The sequence below is a fragment of the Cariama cristata genome, unplaced genomic scaffold (genome assembly GCF_000690535.1).
Source record: "Cariama cristata isolate BGI_N322 unplaced genomic scaffold, ASM69053v1 scaffold1231, whole genome shotgun sequence".
NCBI classification, from domain to species: domain Eukaryota; kingdom Metazoa; phylum Chordata; class Aves; order Cariamiformes; family Cariamidae; genus Cariama; species Cariama cristata.
This window is the reverse complement of record NW_009598430.1, coordinates 20,017-42,966: the sequence shown is the minus strand read 5'-3', so window position 1 is coordinate 42,966 and position 22,950 is coordinate 20,017. Positions and strand designations below refer to the sequence as shown.

At 45.6% G+C, this 22,950-nt stretch overlaps 1 protein-coding gene across 1 annotated transcript in view; it reads right to left on the bottom strand.

Moving 5' to 3' along the window:
* Positions 1–3,336: 3,336 nt before the first annotated feature.
* The window catches only part of NUP98 (nucleoporin 98kDa), a 36,384-nt gene continuing 16,770 nt past the window's right edge, over positions 3,337–22,950 (bottom strand). The window contains exons 15-32 of the mRNA XM_009709259.1: positions 21,871–22,175; positions 20,605–20,718; positions 19,734–19,872; positions 19,385–19,562; positions 18,899–19,063; positions 14,733–14,909; positions 13,817–13,970; positions 12,079–12,499; positions 11,069–11,298; positions 10,488–10,757; positions 9,778–9,935; positions 9,408–9,551; positions 7,686–7,828; positions 6,572–6,793; positions 5,406–5,647; positions 4,742–4,896; positions 4,145–4,256; positions 3,337–3,554 (exon numbers count right to left, since the gene is read on the bottom strand). Of these exons, the coding sequence (XP_009707561.1) occupies positions 3,337–3,554; positions 4,145–4,256; positions 4,742–4,896; positions 5,406–5,647; positions 6,572–6,793; positions 7,686–7,828; positions 9,408–9,551; positions 9,778–9,935; positions 10,488–10,757; positions 11,069–11,298; positions 12,079–12,499; positions 13,817–13,970; positions 14,733–14,909; positions 18,899–19,063; positions 19,385–19,562; positions 19,734–19,872; positions 20,605–20,718; positions 21,871–22,175 (3,547 nt within the window). The remainder of the gene's footprint in view (positions 3,555–4,144; positions 4,257–4,741; positions 4,897–5,405; positions 5,648–6,571; positions 6,794–7,685; positions 7,829–9,407; positions 9,552–9,777; positions 9,936–10,487; positions 10,758–11,068; positions 11,299–12,078; positions 12,500–13,816; positions 13,971–14,732; positions 14,910–18,898; positions 19,064–19,384; positions 19,563–19,733; positions 19,873–20,604; positions 20,719–21,870; positions 22,176–22,950) is intronic.

The following is a 22,950-nucleotide window of genomic DNA, read 5'->3' as shown; positions in this document are numbered from 1 at the left end:
TGGCAGGGGGTAACAGAGAGTGACCCCCCAGGGTCCCCGACTGGGACCTGGCAGGGGGCCGGGACAGGGTTTGGGTGCAGCTGAGCCCCTTTGGGACGGGTCTGGGTGCTGGGCCACTGCCAGAAGTGACGCCCAGGGAAGGCTTTGTCCGCCAGCACCCCGTACCGTTACTCCCATGAGACCCTCGCAGCCACGCCGGTGGGCAGCCCCTTCTCTCTCTGCTCCAGGCAGCTCGAGGCCAGGGCCGTGGCGACAAGGACCGTGCCGTGGGCTGGAGCAAGCAGGGACGAGGTCGCTCCTCGCTGCGTTGCAGCTCTGTGCGCTGGAAACCACCGTCTTGAGGTGCCTCTGGCCTGGGGGGCTGCAGGGAGGGGGGGGTTGGTCCCCACAATCCTGGCCCGGAGCAAGCTGGAAAAGGAAACCGCAGGGCTGAAGGGGAGATGTCGGGGCACTGAAGCCCACTGAGAGCAGGGCAGCAGGTGGTGGGAAGAGCCGAGGGCGGATGCTGTCGGTTCCAGGACGGCCGTGCACAGCAAGGGACACCTTGTTCCCCGGTCTCAGTAAAAGAGCAAGGAAAAGGACGTGGAAGATTATTCCCACTTAGAATGAAATCCTGGGAGGTTAAGGGACATGACCCAGGAGACAAAGCAGCAAGTGGCAGAGAGGTCCCTGCTGCCGGGGTGCCGGAGCCCCCCCTCCAGCTCCAGCCATACGGGAGGCCACCGACTCTCGCTCCCCCGGCACCTCCCTGGCACCTTTCCCACGCTGATCCCCAGCAGCAGATGCCAAGCAGCACGCCGATCGGTTTTAAGGCTGGAGGTTTTGTTTCCAGGCAGTGAATTATTCATCCCCAGCCCGATGTCCCGGCTGCGCTGCTCCTCTGCCCCGGGCAGCAGCTGGGTTTGCAGAGACGCAATTACGATAATGGAAGGAGGCAAAGCTGGAGTGACCTGGCTCCCTGCGTGGCACAGCCAGTCTCACGTTTACCGTGCCGGCGTGGCAGGACAGCCACCCCGCGTGGGTGAGGGGACACAAATCACCGCTGCTTTTACGGCTTTGTGCCCCCGAGCCCAGAAGAGACCACCGGGCACCCAGCCTCACCCTGCCTCGGGCAGCAGAGGTCTGGATTTGTGCCCAGCCGAGGACATTTACCTGTGGTTTATTTAAGCCCTTTTTGGAGACGCAGAGTTGTCAGCCTGCACGAAGCTGTTCTGTGCTGCATAGAAAAGCGCTTCCCTGTGTTTGCCCTGAAGCTGTAACCTGGCCCATCCCTCCCCTTTCCAGAAATGCCCCTTCCAAGAAAGGACGTTTCCCCCCCTCAGCACCCTCCCTGCTGCTCCAGCCCCGCTTCTGTCCCATCCCTGCAAACGGTTCCCAGAAGGACACACGGCATCACCCCACCAGTGACCGAGGCGAGGCTCGCCAGCCCGTACCTCCCCACAGCCTCCTTTTCTCCCAAGGCTCCGAAGGAACCTCCCCTGATCACCACGACCTTTCAAAGCTATTCCAGGGGCCTTGCAGCTCCTTCAGCCCTTATGGGTGCACCCTGCCAGGTCCCAGAGACCCAGGACGCCCGCCCAAAGTCCTCCCTAGCCTCACCTCTCTCCACCAAGGCAAGACTTCCTTGCTCTGACCTTTCCCGCTGGTCTCGGTGACCTGAGGCTGCTGAAAGCCAGTCTTACTAGTAAAGACCAAGATGCAGATGACACCCAGCCCCTTTTCCATGTCCTTTGTGACCAGGTCCCCCTTCCCCTTTCACGCTGAGCCTTCTCCCTAGTCCTGTGAACACCTTTCCTGTCGCTCCTCGCAGCCCTCGCCACGTTCAGCTCTCCCAGCGCCATCCCTGCACACTCTGGTCCTGGGAGCCAGCCCGAGCCACCCCCGTGTGACAAGCCAAGGCACACCTGCCTGTGAAATGGAAATCTTCCTTAAAAAGCAAAGGAAACAGCAGTAATACTATAAACATTTTATTTATTGTTTTCAAAAAGACAGGAAAATAATCTAGATCATTTATTTATATTTTTTTTCTTAATAAAAACCTTTACACAATCCTCATGCATAAAGACCTTCAGTGAGCCAATGCAAAGCAGCACCAGGCAGGCTGGAAGCCGCTGCCCGCTGTGAGCGGTGGCTGCCTGGCTGTGGCAGGAGGTGCTGCTGCAGTAACCCTGAAATCAGAGCAGACCAGTAGACAGCTTTTTTTTTTTTTTTCCTTCTTCCAAAAATAGTCAGATTCTAAACACAGTAAGAGTAAAGTCTGTACACACCAGAGCACATTGACATGGTCAGCTGTTCACTTGTGGGATGTTCTTACGCTGGACGGCGGCTCTGCTCAACGTAACCCAGCTACACAGCAAACACGGAGATGAGGGGGTGTGCCAGGTAGCCGGGCACTCGCACGCGTGGCAGCGCATACCCCGACCCATCCGGGCAGCCAGCCTGCGGCGAAGAGCCAGTCGGAAGCACCCGGGGCAGCCAGGCTGCTCTGCTCCTTGGGCAGGTGACCTCTTTTGGCAAGCTTTGCTTTCGGCACCGAATTTGCCCCCCTCCCATCAGAAGCCTGGAATCCTGGCACATGGCAGCTGTTAGGACAAGCTCCTGTGTTTTACTGCATGCGGGACCCAGGAGATGTCTGTCCTCGGAGGCCTGCCCGGCGCAGAGCTCGCCGTAAGGCACACACAGAGGTGTCACCTCCCTTTCTCCTGGGGCAGGGAAGTAGCTTGCTTTGCTTTTGGAGAGGGAGGATGGAGAAATGAGAGAAACAACACGTTTGCAGGTCTTCAACTTAGCAAGAGAATGCAGGAACAGACAAACAGACACTGCTGAACTTAAGTTTCTTCTCCCTCCCCCACCCACAGAGCAAACTTTGAACATAAAGCCCCAGTGAAAGTTTATCCGCGGTCAGTTCAGGTGCCAAAGGTTCCTCGGTTTACCAAGTGCAGGCCCACCAAAGCGGGAGTCTGCCCACAGAAAATTGTCCCAGAACTTGCTTCACCATCCTTTGCGCTGCAACGAAAGGAGTGAAAAAGATCTGCCAGGAGACAAAGCCCACACCGTGCCCCCCTCCACAGGCACAATCTCACCTGCAGACAGGTTTGGCAAGAGGTGCTTTATTGATTCTAGGAAAACGTTGTGTGGTTGAGGGTGCCAGCCAGCAAGGTCCAACCAGTCTCAATGCTCCCCCAGGTTACAAAAACTCCTGCCTTAGCCCACATACTAAAGCTGTTTTACACCTCTATGGAAAAACCTGCGTGGCTGGAGAGGTTGGTTGCCGTCAGAACAAGGGTAAGGGTTAACAAATGGTAAAAACTGTACATCGGTGGAAGGAATTCTTCCTCAATGAGTCACTACCGTCAGCTCCCGTAGGTAAGACTGGGTGAGGCTGCGGAGCTCCTCCAAGGCATAGTCCTCCGGCATAGGCAGCCGCCCGATATGGGGAGCGAGCAGGCGAAGAGGGACGCGCTGCAGGTCTGCTGTCGAGTCGGAGATGGGCTCTGGGGCGTGCTGCAGGCTGAGGACCACCCGCAGCAGGTTAGCAATGCGCTTGGCCATATCTGGAAAGAGCAGGGAGAGGAGTGTTTCTGCATGCTCTGCGCCATGCTCCGGAGCAGGAGCTAGCACGCGAGCAGTCAGGAGCTCACCCTGCAAGGGGGTGAACTTGAACAGCGATTCAACGGGACACTTTGGAGCAGAGGCATTTGGCTGGGTTGGTGGAACCATGCCCTAGTATGACCTGGCCTTTTCTCAGCTCCAAGCAGTGAATCTCCTCTCTCCGTACAGACTTCCTCCAAGGGCACAATCAAAATTTGGCCTTATTCCTTAGACCAGACCATTCTCTGCAAGTATGCTCACGCTTTATTTGGCACTGTAAAACTAAGTACGGACAAGACGCTTTACCGCTTATGAAGAGACAGTTGTCAGAGATCAGACACTGAATGTTGCATCAACCAGGCAGCAAAAACTGCCTGAAATGATGACCAGTAGCCACAGGTATGGTAAATCCTGGGGCAACACACGGTTCACCTCACCAACCACAGCCTTCCCTGGACACCTACACTGGCAGTCCAGGTTGACCGGGTACTAGCTGGGCTAGGCTGTAAAACTGGCTTTCCCGGGGGGCCGCTAGATATTGATGTCACCGTACCCGACTGAGCCAGGCGGTCCTTCGCGCTGTGGCACTGGATCTGCTCTATCCTGTTGCACAGCGACGTCACTTTGGTATGTAACCGCTCCAGCTCATAGGCGGAACAATCCAGCTGAAAGCAAACAAGAGAGTCAGCCTCTGAATCGTCCAAAGCCTTTCAGCAGAATCACTTGTGGACTGCCCGAGTGCACTCTAAGCCAAATCTATCCAACAGAAGACAATCTACACTAAAACCTGCTTGAAGTTAACACCTGAAGCGGGGGAAATGGCAAGTCTGGAACTGAATTAGAGGGGACTGACATGCAGACTCCCCACTAACCACCAAACTGCTAGTTTTGTTCCTTCTCTTTCACTTTTCTCACTGTCATGGTTCACACAGAAAGTGCGCAGGGTAGAGCTCACATCTTACTCTGACAGTATCTACCAAATCTCTCTGTATTTTCAGAGATGTACCATATTCTGTTTGCTAGTGTCTGCAAAAGGGAAACACCAACATCAGCACTGAACAGCGAGTAAATGGTTATTCTAAAAGCAAGACTCTGTATGAGCTTCCAAACCACAGGGAAAAAAACCAAAACAATTGTTTTAGTCTGTTACCTGTTGAATCCTATCAAGCATCTCAATAACACGGATGTAATCTAGGTAGACCAGCCCCGCCACCTCCCAGTCCTGGATGAGTGCACTACGCTCTGGAGGGGCAAGATCTTCTAGGAATCCTTTTAGGTACTTGTAGTTTTCATTAATAACAGCATCTAAAGAGAGCAAGCATGTTAGTAACAGAGCAAAAGGGTTTCTTACAGGTCAGGAACATTGACTGCTGAAGAAAAAACAACTGACAGACTATATTCCCAGTGAGTTTTGTAATTCATGGACAATATCAGCCATGGCCAGCAACGCTTACTTGATGACTACAAAAGGCAAGTCTAAGGCCATCCCGTTTCCCGGAGGAGGAGGGACATCCATCGGATGGGGCTCCAGGAATGCTACGGGTGCCCCTGCTCCCTGAGGCACCTCTGGCACAGGAAGGTGGATGTGCGGAAGGTTATGCACTGCCCTTCTCACGTGTTTGCAGTGAAGAGTCATCACACGCCAGGTATCAAGTGAGAGCTATTTTGAAACAGCCAGCCACGCTCTAACTCTGTTGCTAGAAACACAGCCCTACCCCTTCGTATTATCGAACACCCAATGACTTCCGTTTCTACTATGTTTATGTGTGCTGTTCAAAAGACAGAAGGAAAAAAAATGAGGAGAGCAGACTCACCTGAGGCCAAGTGCCTGACAACCAGCTTGTGACACTGGTTCCAGTGCCCAGCCTTGAACAAGAAGAGGGCTTCTTTATGCTTGTTGCCCTCCATCCTTGCTCGAACTGCCTTTGCTTCATGAATCCACTCTGGGGGGATGCAGAGCCTCTGTGTCAGAAAAGTCTCCTTGGCCCAAGACTCTGGTGTCTCGGAGAGCACGCAATGCCGATTTAAGAGTTCACGCACTGCCTTCTCCCGTATGCTGGTGGAAGAGAGGACAAGGCGTTATTCCAACAAGCAATCCTTCGCATCACACCATCAGAAGATACACTTCAATACAAGCAGCTGAGGACTGAGCAAGGCAACAGCGGACTGCGTTATACTTACTGGCGACGGCAGAGGCACAGGCCTCGCCAGGTCTTCAACAGCCTGACTGTAGGACATTAAGAAAAGCTCTAAAATCAGTTGACTTCCTTCATTACAGGTTAACTACTAAGAAAGTAGTCATCGCTAGTGTTTTGTAACATCTGGAACAGTGTAAACTTAAGTACTATTTAAGTATGATCCAGGTCCCTAAATGTAATATATGGGCTCTATTTGAAGTTATTGGTTGGAAAAAAAATTGTGTTGCACTGTATTAATGGTAGCTGTAAACATTAACAACGAGACAGCTTTCCGCAAAAGATGTATTATTTACAAGTTTAAGACAATTTTTTGTTAAGTCTGTTATTTCACAACAGAAGCAAAACGTGTATTTTGGCGATTCCCAAGCTTCATGTTCAAACACACTTGCTTCTGTTCTGCTCGAACGGGAATAGTTTCAATATTTTGCATTAGTGATGTTTTCAGGACAAGTTCTTGAACGTAGAAGGCAAGATACAGAGCTCTAGGATATCAAAATGACTATGAGGTCTGCTTCTGTAGCACAGTTCAGGAGTTACATTACAGGAGTCATTACAATACAATACTATTTAACATCTAACATGACATTTAACTAGGCAGAATTATTCATGCCCCTTTGTAATCCTGGCACACAATTTTTACAAGTGGCACGAAGTTCTCCAGCTCTGCAGTTCCAGTTTAATGCGAGAGAAGCCATGATAATTACGGTATACATAGCAGGTCTTCAAAACAGACAAGACATTATTTTCAAAGCATAAAAAGAAATTAAAAATCTTTTACTCACTGTGTATCAGGCTCATGCAGCAGTATAAAAACAGCCCATTCCCAGAGCCCTTCGCTTTCAAGCTGGGCAGCATAGCTAGCATTCAGCACTCCCTGGCTCTGCTTCGACAGATGTGTGTAATTCAGGGCTCTGAGCACTTCCCACAGGTGCCAGCTGAGACGATAGTCCAGAGGGTCAGACGTTATACTCCTGGGATCAAGCAGCTGGTCAAGATCATAGTGCCTGTAGCAAAAAATATTTGAAAAATAAATAGCTAATTGTGTTCACATAACGAAATCAGAAATTGGTGCTGCTTCGTTTCTTCTATTCACCCATCTCCAATTATTCCATGTATGTGATTTACAAAGGTTTGGGTTTGTTTCTTTTTTAATAAAAAAACCCCAACAAAACCCAACCGAACAAAAGAGGTAAGAGCAACTGTTAAAATCCTTTTGCTCTTCTTTTGAGTCTGCATGCAGACTGTCACAACCTTTTCTTTTGTAAATGCTCCTCTTGCAGATTTCTCAATGCCTTCAAAAAAGGTAACTATGGTGAAACCACAGTTAATGCACTCTTCAGACACAGAAAACACATAAGGAAAAAAAAACAAACACAAACGTGCTCCAGAGCTTAAGTTCTACCATCTATACCATTACCAGCAGTGACAGTGTCACCATGTTCTGTAAGGGTGTACATGCAAGGCAGATTTTTTGACTACTGTAAGTGGTTAAAGTAAACACTGAAGCTGATTTCATACACACAGTTAATGCACTCTTCAGACACAGAAAACACATAAGGAAAAAAAAACAAACACAAACGTGCTCCAGAGCTTAAGTTCTACCATCTATACCATTACCAGCAGTGACAGTGTCACCATGTTCTGTAAGGGTGTACATGCAAGGCAGATTTTTTGACTACTGTAAGTGGTTAAAGTAAACACTGAAGCTGATTTCATACACCTGGGCTGCAGTGTCACCATGTTCTGTAAGGGTGTACACGCAAGGCAGATTTTTGACTACTGTAAGTGGTTCAAGTAAACACTGAAGCTGATTTCATACCCCTGGGCTGGGAATTAGACAAGTCGCTCACTGATCAAGGTTTTTCTAAATAGTTTTCAAACTATTTACCCATTTACCTGTCACTGTAGAGCTTTAACAAATGGAAACAGGCATCTCTCAGAGGTCTTCCTCCATTATCGTCGTCTTCAATTACACAACCAGAATCTTCTAGGTAAGGAGGCAGGGGACAGCAGGCATATTTTTCACACTCTGGTGTGTTCTAAAGAAATAAATAGCAAATTTAAAGACAGTGCTCTGAACAAAACTGCACTCTGAATTCCACACAGCTCAGCAGGCTCAGGAGCATGCTTCCTGCTTCAAAGTAGAAGGTGCATGCTACCCTGCACTCTGAATTCCACACAGCTCAGCAGCATGCTTCCTGCTTCAAAGTAGAACGTGCATGCTACTGCACCTGCAGTTAAAACTTACACAGCAACTGTATACTAACATGATGCTAAAAAAGAAAAAAACTAAACTCAAAATTGCTTTGGCAGGCTTAATTTCATCTCACACTGAGTTCTTAAAAGCCACTGTGTGGAAGTATAGTCAGCTCTCACATACACACAACCTCTATTCCTAAGTGTTTTTATAGCTGGAAAACCACATATGACTTGATCGAATGAAAGACGGTGCACTCGAAGCTTTCTCTCTGTAGCTAAGCAGAGTCTGGAGAGCAAAGCGAGCAGCACTGAACGCACTCAGTCGACCACAACCATTTTACATGGCACCGAACTGCAGAACTGCTGTCTTTCATACCACCTAACCAGTCAGGGTCACCGAAATCCTCTTGACATTTTTGTTGCTGGCAGGAACACTAGATCTGGGTTTGGAAGAGCATTCCACATCCTGCTGGTTTCCAGTTATTAGCCCTCCTACATGAAGTTCTGGAAACAAGCTGTATCCACTTTTCCTCCACATCATCGGGTTGCAGTGTGAGTACACCCACATTCTAACCTAGTAGCATTATCTTAAGTTCAAGTCATGATAAAAACTAAAGCTTGGCATTTCGAAGTGATGAATGCTTTACACTGACATACTACATACAAAGACGCATTAAGCACGCATCAATTAGCAGTTACTAGACTTAATGTTGTGCTTGGGCTATCTTTAGGCATACAGCTCAAGGGTTGAACTATCTTTAGTTAAATGATTAAACACTTTTTTCAACAGAACCTTTTGTCTTTCTGTATACAGAGGCTGACAGCTCTACAGCAACAAACAAGGCTTTGCATAATGCATGCAGCCACGCACTGTCTGTAGGACAGCTTCTACGTTTGCTGTAGAGACACCACACAGGGTGTACGGTTTAGCAAAGACTATTTTAGAAGTCAGGCAGCTGAGAATTAATCATCACACTGGGAAAACTGACTGGCTACCAAGCTCAAGCAGCCTTCCCGCTGCTGGCCACTACCCATCTTCCTGATTTTGTCCAGCCATCAAACACCTGGAAACACTCAATCCATGGGATATGCTTCAAGGAAGTCTCTACCAGAACACCCTAAAGAGCAGGTCCTAAGTTTCTTGAGTGACTAGAATTACCAACAGGTTCAACCCCAGTGCTTTATTCCCATTCCAGTGCAGAAAGGAACATTCCTATCAAAGTGAACTGCTGCAAAAACTGATCACTAAAGCTGGTGAAGGAATACAATGCTGCAACAACTGAAATAATGAACCCATACGCAACTCCATATTCTGCACCTCTGCAGCAATACTTGACTGCTCACAGAAGTCTCAGTGCAGCATGAGACAGTCATTGGTACCAAGTAAGATCTCCTTTTACCCAGGCATGACTGACCTACCTGAAATGCTGACTCGTACATGGCAAGAGCCTTGGAAATAGAAGCTGTTGGAGGAAGCAGGTACCAGAGGTGGACAGCCACGCAACGCTTCCAGTCCAGCAGTGAGCACACATTGATACTTATTCTCTCCGATAACTGCCACACCTAAAGAAACAAATTACTAAGTTAAGCCAAACTTACCGCAAAATGGTCAGTACATACCAGGAATACAACAGCATGACGTTACATTAGTAAAAAAAACAGGTCAACATCTTGTACTCCTTTCCTGCTGTGTACCGCATGCTGTGGTTGAGTGTCACAGCTTAAGTGTATTGCTGTCAAGAAGGGGAAGTTCAAGTCAATGACAAAACAGCAGAGTAACAGAACGTACAGGCTTTCCTGCAAGCAGGGCAAAGATCCGCAATCTCTCTTCCTGGATGAAGCAGTCCGCCTGCAGCCTGTGCCAGTCCACCAGCTGCATGGTGAGGAGGTCCCGAACAGGCTGGCTACCTGCCAGCTGGGAGAGGAGCAGGGCAAGCCTGTGGTCACCTGGAACGGCAGACAACAGCACATCAGGCAAATCCACCCAGCTGTGCCAGAGCTATCTGTTTCTGAATTGTGGGGCACTTTGACCAGCCTACAGCTGCACAACTGGTTTTTGTGCATAATTTCTTATGTAATAAACCACTCCATAAACTCCTGGGGTGGGGGGAAGACAAAGGAATGGGAAGGACAGACTCCCCAAAAGAGATGAATGAACAGAAAAGTTTTAAGATGTGAGCTAACATAAAAGACCAAGATGAAACTAGCCATTAGGCTCTGAAAATACAGGTTTAAAACAAACAAATTGGCTTTAACAATTCCAAATGCTATACAGCATCATTGCCTAACTCTAGGAAAGCCAACAAGTAAGCCAGCGTAAATGTGACCAGGTACTCAAGCAGCAAGCAGACAAGCCAGCCCCCACCTCAATCACTGTCTGACAAGGGAAAACTCCGTACTCAAGAGTGGCCAGTCACTATCAGCTCTCAAAGTTTAAGTTCTCTTTACGCGTCTCCCTTCCTCCTCCTTGCAAAAAGCTGAGCAATTCAAGCATCTCACCTGACTGCTGTGCCAGCCTGCAAGCTTCACCAATTCTCTTCCCAGTAAGGCAGCTGAACACAGCCTCCACATGATTACTTTGCCGGGATAAAGAGACTTCCTCCTCAATTCGTCCTGCAGCAGTCTCTGACAGCCAGCGAGAGAAGGCTTTCCTGCGCTCCAGGGCCAGGATGTATTCACTGGGTTCCTCCAAGCTGGTCTCTAACTCTTTCAGGTTCCCCCAAATCGCCTCACATAAAGTCCATGCCAAGCACCAGTGCTTCACAACAGCTGTCAGGACAGTTATTCAGTCATCAGGAGCAAGGACATATAGAATAATATTGAGAGAGGACTCACATAAGATTATAAGCATAACCCTGTAGGATATCTTAAAGGATATCTTACTGTTACAAGTCAATGCTGGAAGTCAGCTAGCTCCCCAAATGCAATCATGTTAATGCTTTCAGAAAGAATGCTGAGGTACAGGCAATTTGCCTGTTTTAGTCACATTTCACTGCTCTGACACAACCTGAAATTAACCTGAATTGGACAGTTTTCCAGATTCACTATCGCCATTGTGAGAAGAATTATTCCGTACTCACTTTCTGTCACAGCAGGATCCTCAGATGCCTTCCTAACCCAGTCAGCATAGTCGTGGATAGCAGCAACTCCTGGGTTGGGCGCTAGAAGAGGACAGTGTTCATCCATGTGAACAGTGCTGTGTTTCAGCTTTATCTCCAGAGGGATGAGATACAGCTGTTTGTCTCTGTCCCTCCTCCGTTGTTCTAAGCTCAGCTTCTCCACATGAACCTTGAAAGAGGATTCTGACAGTCTGGAGAAAAAGAGAAGATAAAACAGGTAGCAGTGTTCAGAATTTTCTCCACTCAAGTGAACTGCACCCACGCTTGTCCTAATTTTAACATAATGACAGTAAGACATACGATCCAAGGTCAACAACGAGGTATGAAAAGCCTGGTTACAGAGGTTGGGACTGAAAACCAGACTTTGGCAAATAAACCTGATTGAACTGGGTGCTGCAAGCTCTCAAAAGGCAATCAAGAACACCTTACCGTATCCCAGTACATTTTGTGAGAGCACCTCATTCTCTCAGTAATTCAGATATGCTGGAGAACATCCGAACAAGCTTTTTGGCAGACTTATATAGCTAGATGTTCTACCATTTTCCAGTCACGTTTAGGTATGGAGTTACACAGCCCAGGAAAGGTCTGTATACTGCTTTATATACACAAGCAGAATTGAAGGCATCTGAGCATTCAGAAGCTAAACAAGACATTTCTCAGGTAGGGCAGATATCCTCAGGGAGATCAACAGCAGATTAGAAGCTTCCTGGACAACAATTTTGAACTTTCTCTCTTCAACCTTTTGCTGGATGATACTGCTATTTACTTGTTAAAAAAAATAACTAATCTTACTACAATATTCCAGGTCTCTGACACACAGATTTTTGTGAAGTAGCAACCTGAGGGAAATCCCTGTGGCTAACATGACCTTGCACCACTTCTGCATATCAGAAGGAATTCTGACCCACAATCAGGATTCTCTCAAACATGGACAGCACGTCAGAACCATCCTGAAGGAAACTACTACTTACAATTTTGGAGCAACAGGAGTTGGTAGGAATCCATATTCCACAGACTCACACTGAAGATCTTCCATTTCACTTGATCCACTCAGCTGATCTCCACAATTGACAAGTGTCCAGTTGGGTCCCCAACCAACACGAAATGAGCGCCCCATGAAGAGCGCCATATCCATCAGTAGCTTTCCTTTTCCGTAGGTGATGGACTTTTCCAGAGGTACAAGCCCCTGCTGCCTGCGGACACCAACTGTTTTCATCTGTACCTCAGGGACTGATGGAGGTACAGAAAATGCAGAAGCTAACGGCGAAGTCGCCGACCAAAGGGCAACAGAAGGGGGACTGCTCAAAGTCCTTGCTCCCTTGAAATCTTGCAGAGCAGCACTTGGGGGCTGGAAAATTACACTAGCAAATCTGGATTGCAGCAGCCCTCCAACTAGAAGGAAGAAGGAGGAAGAACGTTTAAGTGAACGGGGTGCTCACTTTTCAGCAGTACATTTCTGATGTTTTAAAGGTATTTCAGTATGTCTTGAGCAGCCACTGAAAACATTTTCCATGGTTTGTGATGGTAAAGCATAACTAAGTCAAATTATTTGCGGTACCAAGAACCGCAAGACCCACCGTGCACAGCCTAATTTACATTACCCAAACGAAAGCACATGGCATTACACCAAGAACGGTACATGTACAGTCTCACCCCAAAATCTGCAGTTTCCAAAGAAGCCACTAATTTAACGGATATGGTCATAGTTAGACCATTAAAGCAGAAGCATCTCATGGGGAAAGCAGACACTGACTGCTATTAACACAAACAGGGCTGAAACTGTCCCCACAGAAACATCTCAGGTCTGCCCATTTAATTCAGGGAGTAACTCCACGCTTCTTATCAGAGGCAATATTCCTACTGAGAGCACCAGTTAGTGGATGCATTGGGTGTAAATGGCAAGGTTTTGGTAGCAGGGCGGCTGCAGGGGGGGTCTCTGTGAGAAGGGGCCAGGGGCTGCCCTGTGCTGGCCACAGCTGGTGCCCACAATGGACCCAATACAGGCCACAGCTGAGCCCATCGAGGGAGTCTGTGGCACCTCTGAACCAATCTGCAAAGTTGGTGGTGCCTCTGTGAGATCTCAAGAAAGGGCAGAAAAAGGAAAAAAAGTGAAAACAGCAGTGCAAGCACTAAGGTCAGAGAAGGAGGAGGTGCTCCAGGCACCAGAGCAGGTATTCCCCTTGCAGCCCTCAGGAGAGGGCCTGTGCTGGAGCAGGGGAAAAAAAACTGAGGAGGAATGTGTGGCAGAGAGGAACTGCTACGGACCCCATTCGCCATCCCTGCTGCCCTGCTGGGGTGGGGAGGAGACAGAGGAGTCAGGAATCAAGGAGGGAAGTTGAGCTGGGGAAAGGGGGGGCAGGGTATGAAAGTGTTGTTTCAACTTGTCTTTGTTTCTCACTACCCAAGCTTATTTTAACTGGCGATAAATTAATTTTACTCAAGTGAAGTCTGCTCATCAGGTACTGTCACAAGAAAAACAATCTCCCTGTCTTTATCTCGACCCATAAGCTTTTTTCATCCAATTTTCTCCCCCCATCCTGTTGGGCAGGGGGAGTGAGAGAGCAGCTGGGTGGGCATCTGGCTGTTGGCCAAAGCTAACCCACCACAGCATACAACTGTTCTGCCGTATGTTCAGCCAATAACAGCATTTTGCCTGTTAATACTAGAATTAAACTCTTTCTTCAGGCAATATGTGGTTTCTCACAATACCTGAGTATCTCTTCTGTCCTTGCGATTTTGAAATAGGGAGTCTCGGAGAACAGATCTCTTGAGAAGTATCCATTTTTACAGGTTGCTTTCCAGGATAATGATCCAGGATCAAATCTAGGTCATCTCCATCAGCAAGCAAGGAAGCTTTCATAATCTAAAAAGGTGGTAAGTCACGCCTGCGCATTAGTGATCACTCTCACAGCAGCAGCTAGCTGATCTAAACAACTCCTCTCCCAAACAAAATAACTTATACATGTTGCACATGACCAAACGATAACACTCGTGTTACAAGTATTTCAAGTAACAGTGAAGGCGTACAGTACAGGAGTACCAAAAGTAAGCCTGTCAGTTGATAATAAACTTTTACAAACTCCTAGTTAAATCAGCGTCACAGTACTTGTCAGGGATGGGTGCAAAGTCCTAAAATAATAATGTTTTCTTAGATCTTAGCTCTGTCTACTTGTTCTTCACCTTAAGTAATAACTTCAGGACTATTTTGTCCTTACAAATTAAAAACACAGGTAGAAGGACACAAGTGTTCAAGGTACTATCCTTTCACCAAACACATACCAACGCCAAAACCCAAACCAAGACCAGTTACCCTATTACCTTGTTTTTCCACAAACTGGGCCCAAGGCAGTCCTGTCTAGGTATCAGTCTAGCTTATCACATTGCCCACACTTCAGAATTCTGAAATCTGAATTCTAGCTTTGAGTTTCATTTCTGCATTAAGCTTCTCATGTCTATAAAGGTTTACCACAGAAACACTGAAGCCTGATGCGTAAGTTTTAATCATACTATAGGTGTGATGTACAAGTTTATTACAAGCTGGTATATTGGGGATGCAAACCAAGAAGTTAGTGATGAATATTACCAAGCCCTCTCTTTCAGAGAGGGGAAACTGCAAGACACTCACCTGCAAGACATGAGGGTTAATACCCAGAGTTGACGCGATGTGAGTCGAAGCAGGCACCGTCTCCTGCTCTTCTATCAGGTGATTTTCTACAACAGACTCCTGGGGAGGCTCCTGGGTGATGTCTGCCATATCGCTGTCCAGTTCCACAACTCTGCCCAGCTGCTCTACTTCTGGGGTCTGCAGACACATGCAGAGGCCATGTCAAACAACAGATTGCAACACTTTGCCAAAAGAGGGCATTTAATAGTTTCAACAATCACCTGCAAATGAAGCGGAGTACTCCCTTGCTTGTGTCAAGACTCCACATTAAGTTTAGAGACGAATATATATATAACCCATTCCTGTTTTCTTCAGAGTTGTAACGTAACAGTGCAAGTTAAAGTGAAGGAGAAGTCACAGTTTAGTGATGCCCTCCTGAAGTTTACCAAGTTCTGCCATTTAGTTTAAGAAACTATTCTTCAGCCTTCCATTTTTCATGTGACCAACAAAAAGGAAGAGAGTTCAGTGCATCCCGTCTTCCTCCCTTTCTCCTTTGAAATGCTACCAAAGAAAAAAAGTCTCCTGTGCCCAAGTTCAACCTGGGACATTTTAGATGACTGAGCAACCAGTTTAAAAGTAGCGATTCTCCAGCATTAATGTGTGGTACCACTGGTGGCTGATGAGTAGATGAGTCACTGCAATACCTGCTTTGTTTGCCCAGCTGTGATGTAATACAAGTTAAAAACACTGAGTCTATATTCCACAAATAACTTAATACAAGTTTCAAGTGGATATGAGCCCCTTCAAGATCACGTAAGACTGGATCACAGAGTGTGTGCGCACACATGCATTTGTAAATTTTTCTTTTTTTATTTTAAACCAGGACACAACTGTCATTGGAAAAACCCCACAACTTTCCAGTCCAGTGATATTCTACTTCTCACTAGCATATCAGCAGTTAGAAAGTTAAATACAGTAGTTCTCTTCCAATCTGCACCTAAGTTTCTCATCTCTACTCCTAGTCCAAGGTAGGTTTTATAATTTTTCTGAAGGTAATCACATGGCATCATCTTTGTGATGAGCCTGAGGCAACCTCTACTCACCTTCAATCACTTAAGACAACTTGGACTCACACTCCAGGCAGGGCCAGGAAACATTCAGCCGATACCAACAATGAGCAGACATCAGAAATGGACTCTGACCACCATCATCACCTCTGCTTCTGCCCAGCCTGTGACTGCGGTGACAGCAGTGAACCTCTGGAGCTGGTACCAAACTACAGAGCATGACGGAGCACTGCAAGCCGTTCAACTATGTGTCAGTTCCGCTACCAGAAATTGTTTGACAGGACAAAAAACCCTGCAGAATGCCATTTGTTGCTGGTATTGTGCAGCTACCAGGCCAACTCAAAAGAAGCACCTGGCCCAGGAGCAATTAGCCTGCACCATGTTAGCTTAACAGCCTTCAGGTGGTTCCTGATGGGCTCTAACCTCAAACCTGGGCTCCAGAGCACTGGTTTTGCTCCCATCTAACCAGTCCCTGTTGCTCTAGATAGGAGCATCCTGTGAAAGATTCAGGCTTACAGCTGACTTGGTTTCCAGAAGCAGTAACGTACAGACTGCTGAAGCAATGCTCTGGAGCAATGCATAAATACGAGCAAGGAAACCATGGCAGACAGTGCACTGGCAATCATGTTAAGGAATTTAAAAGCATATTCAAATGGCTGCTTCTTAGCTCATTAGAATCAGCCAAGAAACGTGATGAAGGTTATCAAATGAGGCAGATAAAATTAGACTATGGGGTCTGTAAAGATAGAACTTCATGGCAGACATGGAAGGAGCGTTAGCTAATGGTATCTGAGCATGCCTACAGTATGTAGAACAGATTTACAAGTCAAAATATGGTTACAAACACAAAAGTTTCACTACTCCCTTCATTGTGCTTTAATGCAGCCAGGGCCCTGGTGTAACCATTTCCTGTGGACCTTGCAACATTAATAAATTCATTAATATTCAAGCTAGCGAGGGAAGGAAAAAAAAACCTCAAGTCTAGATCCTAAATGCTTCCTACAGACCAAATACTATTATTTTCAGATGCTTTACACACCAAGAGTTTGGGAAGTTTTTAAGCCATGCTATGTTATTTCTCAGGGGTTTGGGAAACAAAGCTAGATGGTTTTCCTATTTTCAGAAACAAAAACCTTAGTTAATTGTATGCAAGTCAAAGAGGTTAATTAATCTGGACAAGTTTTTGCTAAGTACATTTGAATCTCTAAGACATGTTTGAATAAATCACACATATTCCCAATATTTTTGACTGTTTAAAACATCAGCACTGCTCCCCATTAATCTGAACAAGAAGCAAGAAGGGAAACTGAAAGGTGGTACACACAGGTAAGTCTGTTAGACAGCCATGTGTTCATCTCAACATGCAAATACTTAAGGAATCTACTTTACGACAGCAGGATGAACTAGCAGGTTTTAATTAGCCAGTGAGGCAGAAGGAGTGATAAAGCAGGAGCTGTACATTACTCTGGGATTCTCCAAAGCAGAATCCATAGAAGAGGTGGCAGCTCAGCTAACCTGTCACTACAGTAGTATGTTCTGTTCAAAGGGCAGGCTGAGCCGCATGGAAACCTAAGGCAGCAGAGCTGGAAGGGCTCAGTGCTTTTACAGAGGTTATAACTAGATCACCGACCATGTAAGATTAAAAGCAATTTCCAGTTGATTTAATGTTTTCCTACCACAAAAGTAATGAAGTTGTTCTTTTGCACAAGCAGTGATGAAGCGCGATTTGTCGTTATCTCCTGACACTATGAACAGACCCTTGTCCAGAAGGGCTCTAATGGCCAAAGCCACTGGCCAATGAAGAGAAATGCTGCTATAACATCTCCTGGTTTCAAAAGACTAGACCCGGTACCAAAAACCCAAAACACAAAATCCAAACGAAAAAAGTGTTCAGCCTATTTGACAGTACTGCCTCTTAAACTGTTTTTCATGCTTTGGCTTCAGAGATGCAGAAACAAAATTCTCCTCCTCTGCCTCCCTGTGCTCTGACACACCGTGAATGTTGGCCACATGCCGAGCAGCACCTTGGCACACAAATCATGCCTCAGTGAGCCGTGAGCTTAAAGATTGCCTTCCGCTGCACTCACAGATTACCGAAGGGTAAAACAGAAAGCCTGTTTATGCACAGCAACAAAAACCTCTCAGCACATCCTATCCAGCTGCTAAATACCCTCTGCTCAGCCTTCCTGCACACCCTACGTGCTTTCACAACTAGACAGTTGAGAACCCAGTTTTGGGGGGAAAAAAAAAATATCTGTTCTCTGCACTCTGTTTTATGACAAGTTACTTGAAAAAGCTCTAGGTAGTTCACAAACATTTACCATTAACACTTGGCATAAAGAGTATATTCTATCCCACCAATGCCAGGATGCCTTCCAAATAGGCTGTTTTTTCACCCACAATGAAGCAGCTCCTAATATAGCTTGACAACATCCATACTAATTACATTTGGAAAACACAAGGGTATTAGCTGCAATTAGACTAACCTTTAAAACCATGTAAAAGGATTTTTTAAAACAAAATTAACATTAGACCTTAAAGGGTTATCAACGAACAGGATAATATGCTACCTTCCCTGGAGGCATACCACTAAGAATGTTTTACAAACCTTTAGAAGCAGTCACATCCAATCCAAATACATTTAAAAATCCAGCATATAACCAGCCTTAAAAAAGTAATTTTTAATAAAAATAGAGCACATTCTTAAAATATAAAGCATAGAGTCTTGCATACTAAATGATGGTAAAGTCAAATTAATGCATAGTGTCATATTCTCAAGGCAGGCAGCACAAGGCATTATAATTATGTAACATATATTCAATATTGACAAAAACAAGTTTTCTTCCGTAAGTGGTGCAAATATGCCAAACTCAATCTAGACTAGAATTTAAACAAGAAACAAATCTTCCCATCCCCTGCACATTCTCACTATGAAATGTCAACTATCTTAATGAAAAAGAACATGCACTCATCAAGAGGTCAGAAGAGCTGCTGAGTTTGTGCAAGGTTTTGCTCTTTGATTTCCAGGCTACTTGTGACTTTAACAACCCCACCCTAGGCACCAGCTACTCTTCCAATTTCATGTTATGAATTCCCTTTTAGTCACTGTCCTCCTTCTACCTGAGATGGAGGTGTTGGCTTGCCATTGAGGGTCATTTGCTGGGGCGGCAGATGCCCTGGGGGTGGCACAGGTGTAGTTTTTAACTTCTTTGTGTCCACTTTTGAAGGATGCTCTTCCTCTTCCTCATCTGAATCTTGCAAGCCATACTTGGAAAAGTGTGCCACCTGCGTAATGAGAAAGGCAAATATATCAGTCATACTTTGGAAGAGAGATTTTAGGCATCCATTTCTGAAAGGCCTGAACAATGACCTGGCATAACTGTCCACTTTACACAGCAGTTGTGACACCTGGAACAGATTCAGCTTTTCTGTAGATCAAGAACATCTGCTGTGTGCAGGTCTTAAGCAAAAGAAGTTTTGATCAGTTTGGCGAGGACAGTTCGCACTACTGCTGAAAGACTGAGTTTACAGAAGTTTTTGAATTGTAAGTTCTCAGAAGATTTTAACTTCAGACTACTTCTGATATAAGTCACTTTACAATGTTACCTTAAACACCCAGGACCCAGTCTCTGGGCGGTATTCCTTGAATCGAGCACCTTGCTTCCGAGATACAGACTCCAATCTACCTTCATAATTCATCTCTGCCAGTCGTTCAGGGCTTTTTATCAGGCAACGAGAGGTTTTATCTGTAGGCCAGACTCCATCTAAGGTAACTTCAGCTCGTCTGTTAGAGACAGACAAAAGAGTAAGGGACTACAAGGTTTCGAGGCAAAGCTATTAATGTACCTCAGATTCAGATTTCCTGGTAGCTGCCTGCAAACACAGTAGATTGTCACTATTATAAAAACCATCCTTACTAGCCACTGTCCCCATGCAGTACATATTTTAAAATTACCTATTTAAACCTTCACCGATAGGTGGTTTTCTTTCATCATCAGGGTAAACAATAACTTCTTTTCTACGGATATGTACAATATCATCCAGATTTAAGTTAGTCAGATTTACTTCTCCTTCAAAGTAAATTGATCCGTAACCTGCAAACAAACCCAAACATCACAATTTGTCCATGAGAAAAATCGCATGCCAGAAAACCTACGTTCCTGCTGTACTCCTCCTTTCCCCACCTTACCACCTAGCTCCCTCAGGTCTCTGGAACAAAGTACCAGTGACAACTCCTTCCCCATGTGAAAATACTGAAGATGCGTTATCAACTTTTCTATAGCCAATTCTTTTGCACAGAAAACTTTGTTATTGCTTGGCTATTCATATTGCCAACACAAATACTAAGTGTACCCTCAGCTTTATAGCATGTTTAGAAAAAATGTTTTAAAAAATAGGATACATCATATAATTTTTTTTTCCTTTTTTTAAAATAAAAGCAGTAAAGAATACAGTTTGGGCTGAAGGCTCTTCACTACAGCTCAGTCAGCTCCAGTGTAGATAGCTAAGATGGAAGCAACGATGATCAGGTTTGCATCAATGCTCCAGCGAGTCTGGATTTTACAACTTCTATGTTTAAGAACAGCAAGTATCTTAAAAGCTGCAGGTGCTTTTGTTCTTTTCCTATCCAAGCTTCTCAAGTCATCCCATAACACAGGTTGTTAGTGCTACCAATCTGAAATATTGCAAGACTTTTGATACAAGTTGTTCACAATGCAAGGGCACTATTTATGATCATATGGAGGGCATGGAACTCAGATTCAGGTTCCACAGTTTTAAAATCACTGGTTCAACTTTAAGCAACTACAAAAGCTGTGTGCGCTTACCTTTGCGGCCTATGGTGAAGTCTGTCACAATACATTCATTTCTGTCATTGGTTAATCTAGCCAGTTCCTCCATGGATGGGATGGTGTAATAGCCAGCTCTTGTTAGAACGATTCCTACAACAGAAAATTCATTGAAAACTGGGCTGACAGCAAGTTGTCAACTTTAACATTTCAAGAGTTTCATTCCATTTCCTTTGCAAGCCTGAACAACTAATGGTCCCAAACAAACTGAGATTCAGTGCAACAAAAGCAAACAGAGACATGAAAATGCCTGAACTCCACAGCCTTCATAGCAACTTGAAGACAACTGCTTTGCCAGGTTCTTCCAGCCTAGCAACCTGTCATCAGAGATCAGTAGTAGATGTATAGGCAAAAAGGAAAATGCAAACACATATAGCAACACTTGACAGAAACTCTCTCCCTGCTTTAATAATTTGAGGGGTCTGGCACCTGATGACCAAGATGCAGTGTCTTTTGCACTTAACAGCCTCCAATGCTTTTTTGTCTATTAATTTGTCTAATGATCTTTAAAATTCACAAAAGCTTTTTGCATCTACAAAACGTCTGAAGACTCTTCTTTTGAACATATCACCTGCTAGTTCCACTAGATGCCACCTATTACCTGAAAGGATGAACAAATATTTCCCTCTTCATTTGCTCCAGATCACTCAGGAGTTTAAAAAACTCTAACATATATCCCCACCTCTTCAACAGCTATAAAGTCGCAGTTAAGGGACAGGTACTCAAGACCCCTCATCATGTTTTCACACTTCTCCATAATTTTCAGTTTTACTAAACCCCAAGATGGGAATTGAGAGTACGGGAAACATATGCACGACTGGTCTCTATAGACACAACCATGTTCTATGGTCCACTCCTTTCCTGACAAACCATACAGTACAGTTTGTACGTTAGAAATCTAATGCTTGGTAGTTATTAACTCTACGGTCTTGCTCCTGAACAACAGTCAGCTCAGTCTACAACTGCAGAACAATTACAGACTGGGTCCTCATGCTCCCTCTCACACATCTCGCTACCTCAATCTAACATAAAATCGGTGATGAAATTTAAATGCTCATTGACTCAGGAGAAAGAAATTCCGCACTAGATCAGAGACTGAACAGCAAGATTTGTATGCTGAAGGAAAGAGGAAGGAAAGGCAAAGAGAAAAAGCTGAGGGTCTAAAACAGCAGAAAAGAACTTTAATGAAGCATGCATGAAACACTGTCAGGAGCTACACATCTACTGCCCCGCCTCCAGTCCAACCTGCAGGGTACAGATGATGCACAGTTTCAGGCTCCTCTTCACGCTCATCCTGAAGGGAATCATCATGGAAGGAGGCATCTTCACTGCTGCCTTCCAGACCATTCCGCAAGGCCACCCGCATATTCAGAGCCACAATAGTATCATCCACACTGTTCTGGTGTTTGTGCACAGTGTTCTCCAGGGTCTGTGGGATGGGCTTGGCAATGGGGTTAGTGTAAAACCTAGTCACTTCATGATGATCCTCCTCCTCCTCTCGCTCACCATCTTGCCTGTGGTTTTCATCAGGAGGTACCGACAAAAAGAATCTGAAGAAACGAAAAATAAAAAGTTTGATTCTTTAGTTCTAAGGGACTTATGTCAACATTAAAATTCTTGTGTCTTTTCATATAAAGAGCAAACAGGACCACCACACGAATTGCAGGGTCAGTAGACTGAGGGAAGCAATTATTCCCCTTCACTCTGTCCTTGTCAGAAAACCTCTGCCATTCTGCATCTAATTTGGGGCTCCCACTACAAGACAGACAGTGATAAGACCAGGAGAGTGGTACCATGATGGCTGGGGGCCTAAAGCACATGCCCTGTGAGGAGAGCTCGAGTGAAATGGGTTGCTCAGTCTGGAGAAAAGGCTTGCAAGATGGGGTGCAATAGCAGCCTTTCAACACCAAACACAAAATCCAGGCTCTCCACAGACACACATGGCAGAAGGATGAGAAACAATGGTTAAATTAAAACAGGGAAATCTGTGAGGACAGTCAAGCATTGAAACAAGGATCCAGAGATGCTGCACAACCTCTATCCATGGAGGTCTGACAGACCCAACTGGACAAACTCCACAACAACCGGGTCTGAATTCAGTGTTGACATTGTTCAGGAACAGAGACCTCCCAAGGTCACTTCCCACTCAGATTCAATGTTTTGTGAACCAGGCTGTTACAGACTTTTATGCCCAAAATACACACAGTTTTAGAAGAACGGGGTGATTAAGTCTTGCAGGCACTATGACCAAATCAAACTTGAGAGTATTATTGTGACAGTCATTTCAAAACACCAGCTTCAGAGAGCTCCCTGCTGTACCTGGCT